This window comes from Manihot esculenta, chromosome 8, assembly GCF_001659605.2.
Source record: "Manihot esculenta cultivar AM560-2 chromosome 8, M.esculenta_v8, whole genome shotgun sequence".
Lineage (NCBI taxonomy): Eukaryota > Viridiplantae > Streptophyta > Magnoliopsida > Malpighiales > Euphorbiaceae > Manihot > Manihot esculenta.
The window spans coordinates 14,715,508-14,723,582 of NC_035168.2; the positions used below are offsets into that span (position 1 = coordinate 14,715,508).

The 8,075-nt window shown below is 32.2% G+C and overlaps 1 protein-coding gene across 5 annotated transcripts; it reads right to left on the minus strand.

The window, feature by feature from the left end:
- Window positions 1–802: 802 nt before the first annotated feature.
- LOC110621176 (BTB/POZ domain-containing protein At5g47800) lies at window positions 803–7,676 on the minus strand. Of its 5 annotated transcripts, none has more exons than XM_021765320.2 (8): window positions 7,219–7,676; window positions 5,572–5,693; window positions 3,993–4,104; window positions 3,127–3,270; window positions 2,983–3,052; window positions 2,494–2,898; window positions 1,658–2,395; window positions 803–1,580 (listed from the first exon to the last, which is right to left on the minus strand). In XM_021765320.2, the coding sequence occupies exons 4-8, from the start codon at window positions 3,183–3,185 to the stop codon at window positions 1,071–1,073; spliced, it is 1,782 nt and encodes a 593-aa protein (XP_021621012.1). In that variant the 5' UTR covers window positions 3,186–3,270; window positions 3,993–4,104; window positions 5,572–5,693; window positions 7,219–7,676; the 3' UTR covers window positions 803–1,070. The 5 variants fall into 5 exon arrangements, with proteins under 5 accessions (XP_021621012.1, XP_021621013.1, XP_021621015.1 ...); XM_021765321.2 differs by having other exon boundaries at window positions 5,572–5,703; XM_021765323.2 differs by having other exon boundaries at window positions 2,494–2,892; window positions 7,219–7,672.
- Window positions 7,677–8,075: the final 399 nt, after the last annotated feature.

Below are 8,075 nucleotides of genomic sequence, written 5' to 3' on the forward strand. Positions count from 1 at the left end.
CACAAAAATATAACATTCATTGTCTATTCTATATAAAAGTCATTAGCACAATTTCTTTTCCATGTGTTTTGAAACTTTTCTTTCTTATTATTTTTTTACCATCTAGCATGGGAGGTATGATTACATAACCCTCGACAGCCAACTCAATGCTTTTAGCTAGATTAAAGTTGGATGATGAGTCACCTAAATATTTTGGAGAGATCATTTTATTCTTTCTCAGTAGCAAATATATTTATATTATGGTTGTTGTGAAGCGATTCATACTATTACAAAATAGTTTTCGCCTAACATGATTAATATATTAGATTTTACCACTCAAAAAATTGATATACTTAGAAGGTATTGTGATAAAGCAAGTAATTCTCCTTCTCCACTACAACTACCACTACCATTACTGCCATCCACCGCCGTTGGAATTTCGTAAACTTTATTTTCGTAAGAGTATAGTTTGTTGAATAGAATTTATTATTGATATTAATAATATACAATAATAAGTACTAATATATTTAATGTTCTTAGTTGCAATTGAGTTTAAGTGTATTTGAGCTTATTACTATTTTGAATTTAAAATTTGAGAGGTAATATTTTGCTTCTCTTTCTAGACGGAATAAATTATATGAAAAGAAATATTAATTTATAAAATAACATTATACAATAATAAAATAAAAAATTTTAATATTCACACTTTGTGCGGGCAAACGTCTAGCTATTATAATAAAACTGAAATGGCAATGAGAATAGTTGAGTCCTCTATTTTAAACAAATTTTTTTTTATCTGTTCCCAAGTATATGGAATTTCTAATTTTCCTACTTTCCAACAACTTTTTACTTCACAAAAAAGATGAAAGTAACTATCATTATAGGTCCGACCCTTAAGCAGACGATTTGATGAACATACTACAAGAAGATCAAAATAAATAAATAAAACTTTAAGCTACCAAAGGGTCTAAATTACTCTATATACCGACGCAAATGAGGAAACTAGTTCGAAAATTTAACCTTTCTTACAGAAAGAACAGAATTACACCAGTACAAAACAAAGAGACAAATGGGTTTTGCTCTTCATTTCGCTACCTGTCTCTACCTTTATCACGTCCATGGTCTGATCTACTTCTGCTTTGTATTATTTTCTTGGGATCTAACTTGCTTCCAGAACTTCCTTCTTCTCTAGCATCCTTCCCCTTCTTGCCCTCTACTTCCTCTATTTCAGGTTCAAGCTGCTGTGAGTTTCTGTCTGATCTCTTCTTTTTTCGATAATCTCTGCTGCTGCTTTCAGGCACTGGAGTTCTTCTCGTTCCATCTGTCCTGACAGATTGCTCATCTCCTCCTAAATGTAGCTTGTTTAGGTCGTCTACTGGTATTGGCATCTGTTTCCCTCTGGAGAATAACTCCTGGGTTAGCATTCTGGGATCAGTTGTCCTGGAACCTTTATCTTGTTCAAAGAAGAGAACTTGAACAACTGTTCTCAATGGAAGCCGCTCGTTCTTCACTGCGTGGGCTCGCACTTCTGGAGACAACTTTTGGCAGTCTAGACTTCTGCAGAGTCGCTTCTTGTCTGCCTTGCTTAAATCAGGATGCTCCTGTTTTTAAATGAATGAACAATACTTGAATTTGGAATCACACATCTAATATCTCATATGGGTTTTGAGTATCTTACCTTGAGATAAATGTTGATGGCCTTGTAAAGGTCATCATGATCTTTCCTGGCAATATCTGGCAAAGCTTCAACAAGTGATACTACTTTTGGCACAGGCATGTTCTTGTCTCTTGCAACAACTTGCAGATAAGTGTCAATGAGCTTTCCAGTCTTTCTAATTGCTCTAAGAAGTTGAGTATTTTCCACAGTTTCAGGGGTTTGTCTTCTCCATCTCATCAAGAAACTTTCTATCACTTGCACAACCAAATCAATATCATAAACATGCTGGCTAGAGGATGCGCGTGAAGGAAAGACCAAATCGCTCACTGTTGCCTCCTCTATTTGCAGACTAGATTTCCTTATGAGTTCTGTCTTCACAACTGGGGATGCTCCTAGGTAGTTTGCAATGCTAAGAAGTCTAAGCAAGAAACCAACTGAAACTGATCCTTTGTCTGCTGGAATCATACTCACAATAGCTTCAAGAATTCTTCTATTCTTTTCTGTAACATCATCAGTTTGAGACATTGAACTCTCTGGGGATCTAGTCCTTGTAGTGTCTGGTAACCAACGGGAAGCGTATACGTGCAATGCTTCACCTATAAGCTGTGGTGGCAGTATATATGTTGATCTGATGGCAGTGATTATGCATCTAAAGAGATCTATATCAAGGTCAGATATGTCCTCTGTCCACCAATCCCTTGGGGCAGACTGCTGGGTCTTTTTGTATCCTGGCCTAGTATAAGTGTAGGACCATGTGACCTGCAGAAAATAGTCATTTTCCTGCAAAGCTTTAGTGACTAATGAAACACATAATGTCTTTCTTGTAAGCTATTCATTATATAAGTAACTGAATCAACCTTCGCTGGTGGGGTAGGGATTTTTTCGACGATTGAATCGATACATTTTCTGATGATTCCAAGGTTCTCCGACCACTCAGTCAACTTGGCAGTGGTCTGTAGAGTGACAATGGAATCCTTCCAACCTTCGAGTATGCACGAATTGAAAAAGGCCTCGAGTTTCAGAACAAAATTTCCCTTCTCAACTGATTCAGTCATTTGAAGGAACTTGGCTGCACAAAAAGCAGGGACAAAATTATGTGCACTGACATTGATTGTTATGCCATAGCAAAACTTGGCACACAGCTCAAAAGCTTCTTCTCCCCCAGGAATGTCATGAAGCTCTAATGTAATGGTGCTTGAATCATCGGAATTTGAACATAGTCTTTGTAAAAGGCCACACTTTGGTAGAAGTGGAAACTGCAACTAAGTAACAACAAAATCAATAACAATCAATTGAGTTATGAAGAGCCGGAATAAGAATCATCCATAGAATGATCACTCTCATACCTTATGGAGAAGATAGGTAATGTTGTTGATCTGTATGACAAGATCACATGGTAGATCCGAAATCACAGACCTGCATTGCAAAATAAACACCATGAGATACAATTCATATGCAAGATTTTCAATGATATTAAGCAAGCACATCACCTTGTAGCCTCTTCTGTGTAGAAGATATCCGGCCGTGTTCCAATTTTCATGAACTTCATTTTTGCAGTTTTCTTGTACTTTACCCCCAAGTTGACAAGTAATTTTCACTTCAGGACAGTGGAACATGCCCTTACAATATCTTACCTGAAAGAAATCAGGTTATGCAGAGATTAAAAGGAAGTAGACATTTCAAAATGGTAGCACTTTTCACAGGAAACTTTGAAGCTGTAGTACCAGAATGAAACAACTGAAGAGAAAATACAGTATGACTTTACTATAAATAAATTAATTATTAAAGCAGCAAATAAGTTGTACATAATTAGCAGATAATGCCATAAATTTATTATATTAAAAAAATGGCTTAATTAGTTTCAGCAGAAACCGTATTTCACTAAATATAGATCTTTCTTTCCATTTAGAACAAAATCCAAATGGCCTGGTTGGACAAGAAAAGAAGCAAGAACAACAGAAGAGGCCAAAAACTTCTCAGATGTAAAGTCTGTCTCTCTTTCTTCTATTTCTTGGGGAAAGAAACAAGAACTGGACTCTTTTTTTTTTGCTGAATCATCCTTCTGCAATTCACCAGCTGGAGTTTCAAGTTGAAGTTTGCAAAATCAAGGATGAGAAGAACAAGGAGAAAAGAAATTAAACAATTTTCAGCAAATGTTAACTAATTTGAAAAACTATCTGGGAAACAAACAAATAAAACTTAACGGAAAAAAAAAAAAAAAAAAGAAAAGAAACTGAAATGGAAGATGAAAAATAAGAAATTATCAGAAACTAGCCAAGCACTTTACATTCTACAGCTTTAGATTTCAAAGACAAGTGCTGAAGGCAAAGAGTTGATATGTATTAGGCCTTGTTACCTCACTCTTCATCCAACAAGGGTTCCATCATAATCTTCACCATTGTTTCCTGTTCAGCACCTTTTACAATCCTCTATGGATTGATATTAGAAGATGGTATCTAGTTTTTCACCTGCAAAAGAAGAGGACGATCAGGGAGATAAGAGCAGTAGTGAAGGAGATCCTAGAAGAGTCGTTAAAAGAAGCTGTATAAGTTTCTTTGCTTTGTAGACCCTACACATATATCATGTATGCTAGACAATAGAAATTTAAACTTTTTAATTTTACAATGAAAATTAAATCAAAATGATCCATAAATTTAATATTTCTTGACATATTTCTTTGAACTGAACAACTGAGCAAAGCATCATAAGACAAAATAGTTAGAACTCATGGGTTGATTAAAAAAAAAAAAAAATCCAATTATGCTCATCTGTATAAATTTAATAAAGTTGGTATTATAAGTAGTTTCAAGTAAAAGTGACAATTTTCCACTTTTGAAATGAGAACTTAATCTTTAAAACATGATTTAATTTTTCCTCAAAACATAAAAATATTTTTTATTAATCAAAATATTAGAGAATTCGAAAAATATTTTATGCAAAACAAATGGAGTTTAAGTTTTAATTTTAATTATTTGTAATAATAATAATAATAATAAAAAACTCTCAAATAAATACCGAGATTAGATGCATTTTTATTAAATTAATCCTACTACTAAGATTAGGAATAAAAAAAAAGAAAAAAGAAAAAAAAAAGAAAAGAAAACCTAAATTAATATAGCTGGAATTACAAAATCAACACTAAAAATGATTTTAAACAAAATTTTAAATAATTAAAACTTTATTTTCTAATTAACCTTCATTTATTTGCTAAAAAAATTTGCATTTAAAAAATATTTTTATGGAAGATATTTTATATAGAATATATTTTTTATGAAAATTATTATATAATAAAATAATTTACTTTTCATCATTTGATTATAATTTAAAAATAAAAATTATTAAGAAATTTATAAATATTAGTGTTAATATAACTCTATACATTTCCTGAAATAAACGAAGTTTAAAATTTCAAAACAATAGAAAATGAAATTTCTTAATTTTAACATTAAAAATTAAATCAAATTAATTCTTAAAATTAGTTTTACTTGATACATTAATTATTTTTGTATTATAACCCAAGCTTTATAAGTAAATTAAAGTATATGATAAGTTCTACATATGCAAGACGCCTATATAAGATACCATTTTCTTTTTTTTTCCTCATAAAGCATCAACTCCATCGTATTCAAGTGATAGAGATAGTGAATTTAGTAGTATTACCTAATAAGGAAAGAAGAAAAAAAAATTAAAAAAAATATTTTTTACTTAAATTATAATCTCTGACCCAAATTAATCTAAATAAATTTTAAATTTATTTTTTATTTAATTTAAAAAAAGTTCGTTCAAATTATTTAGTAATTTTTGCTATCTATTTATAAATTTATCAATTTTTCAGTAAATAATCAATACGATACACTACACAAACTCCTCAAAGCTTGTTCTTAGTAAATTAAAGTAGGAAAAGAAAGTTAAAAGATACGTATAATTCATGTTACCACTGAAAAGATTCTTGTCCTTTGTAGTTGTAATCAAAAGAAAGCAGGCAGATTCATAAAAGGAGTTTGTGAGTGTCGCCACTTTGTAGTGCTTTTTGGTATCTTTGCTTGTAGAAGTAGAACTGTACAAAGCTTAAAAGCATTATAGTGATGAATCTTTACCATTTGATGATAAAGGCCAAATCTATCAAAGAGGCTTAAGCAAAGTGCTTATTGCCAGATAATATCTTTTACAGGTCAACTAATTCACATACTCAAAATGGGTATCCAATTTCATAAATTATTTTTTTTTTCAAAAAAAAATAATGAAGGAATAGGGGATTATAGAAAGATGGATTGGTGGGTATGAATTGAAGTCAATCAATGGAAACATGGATACCTTTAACATCTAGGAGAAAATGACATGGACCATAAAATATCACTTAGCCATGAATGTAATAATATATTGATATTAAATGTTTTTTAAAGAAAAGAAGTGTAGTATTTCGTATTGATTATTTACAGAAAAATTGATGAGTTTATAAATAATTAACAAAAATTATTAAATAATTTAACTTATAAATTCAAAAGTTATTTTAGTTGATTTAAATCGAACTGTTATAATTGGTATTAGAGCCATTCTCGATCAGGGCTACTGGCTACTTATTTTTTACTATACAAAATTAATATTCCAATATTATAACAATACTACTAACAAAAAAAGAGTGAGAGGATATGTTGATATCTTTAACACTAGATTTTGTTAAATGGAATTTCCTTTAAGCAAGATTATTATATTGACTAATGCTAAGCCAATTAAGGAAAAAGAAAAATATAAAATAGATGGATCAATTACCTAGGGTTAAAATCATATTAGATAAAGTAAACATGAATTCCTCTCTTTATGCAAAAAAAAATTTTTTTTTTAAAAAAAAGAAAGAGAGAGAAGCTCAATTTCTTGGTGGTCCATAGATAATGTGATATTGGACCAGATGCCTTTATCACCATTGATTGGTTGATATCTAAACTTAGTTGTCTGTCAAGCAAAAAACTAGTTCCAATGTATCATAGCATCGAGTACTGGAGAAGAAAAGCTCTTGAAAGGATTTCCTTCTTAAGAGGAAAATAGAAGAATTTCTTTCTCAAAGATATTTGGATCCCACAACCATATTTATCAAACAATCATAAAAGAATGGCAAAACAGAATCAATGGCTTCCAAAACTTGACTATAATTGGATTCCAAACCCTATGGTATTAAGCCACTTATGCTAAAATTCCCTTTTGAAATTGATAAAGAACTTGTCCAATAAGGTCCTACAAAATGTTCTATAATTTTCTTCTTGTCCATATGCTAATGGAATTTTTTCTAAAAAAGACATTTTTTTAAAAAAATAAAAGCACATGGTAAAGCTTTCTTTTTTCACATTTCTTTTATCCTTCTGTAAAAGAAAGACAGAATATAAAAGAACAAAAAAGAAACTTGAGCCTATGTGCTTGGCCTTTGAGTTGGAGACAATAATAACAGGTCAAGCAGATTTCTGTCAATCAAATCACCCCATTTATCTCAAATTTCAACAGATTAGCCCTAATGCAAAATCCATGGAGAATAAACATATGTATATATGAGCTAGCATATATTTTGTTGTAGAAGGAAAGAGAGAACTTACCAGAAGTATGTGTGGTGATGAGTACCATTTACAAATGAAAAGAGCTGCTAATTAATCCTTGTTGCTGCAAAGAATTTGAGAGAGAGCTGCAGACATGGGAGAGCTCCAGCTTTCTGATATGTAAATCCCAGCAAAATGGGCGAAAAGGAATGCCTTAATTGTTTCATGCATGTAAGCCTGAAGAGAGATAAAGAGAGAGAAAGAACAAGAGAGGCTTTGTGGGTTTACCACTAGAGAGGCACACAACAACAACTGAAAAAGGAGTCTCTCTATCTCTCTGTCTCACCAAGACTCCAGGAGAGAGAGAGAGAGAGAGAGAGAGAGAGTGGTTGGCTGGGATTAGTCAACATGGTAATATATCAAAGCCATGTTATGATAAACTTCTTGAAAATTCCAATTTAATAAAAAAAAATTGGCTTCAAATTGGTGCTCTATGATTGAATTCACAAAAAGCATGCAAAATGCAAGTGGGCAGTGTGCTCATAGGAGTGACCCCTCCCCTCCTTTGCTTAGAGAGAGAGAGAGAGAATAGTGTCAAATGTGGGGCCATGAAAGAAAGATCCTCCTGTGGAACTCTTCATCATGCTTCTCCCCACTATGTAGGTATATTCTCCTTCTATAAGGGCCTTCCATTGATATGCATGTCGGCCACGTGTCTTGTCTTGTTGCCGTTGGTTCTCCTGTTGATATATCAGCCTTGATGGGATTGGTACGCCTGAGTTTGTTGGTTGTTTTGGAGGCCAAACGCAGACAAGCATAGCTCTCCTTAGTCAAAATTTGTTGGTTAAAATTTCATGCGTGTAGGATTCTCAATTGTGTGTCTGATCTCACGTGTGTCAATCTCTCTAGTTGTTTGA

Bases quoted from the DNA above. Each gene is read 5' to 3' on its own strand.
- LOC110621176 (XM_021765319.2), bottom strand. From the start codon at position 3,185: ATGAAGTTCATGAAAATTGGAACACGGCCGGATATCTTCTACACAGAA. The intron at 2,396-2,493 runs GTTGATTCAGTT...TATTTTCTGCAG, and splicing joins TCCCTACCCCACCAGCGAAG to GTCACATGGTCCTACACTTA. The intron at 1,581-1,657 runs GTAAGATACTCA...ATTTAAAAACAG, and splicing joins CCATCAACATTTATCTCAAG to GAGCATCCTGATTTAAGCAA.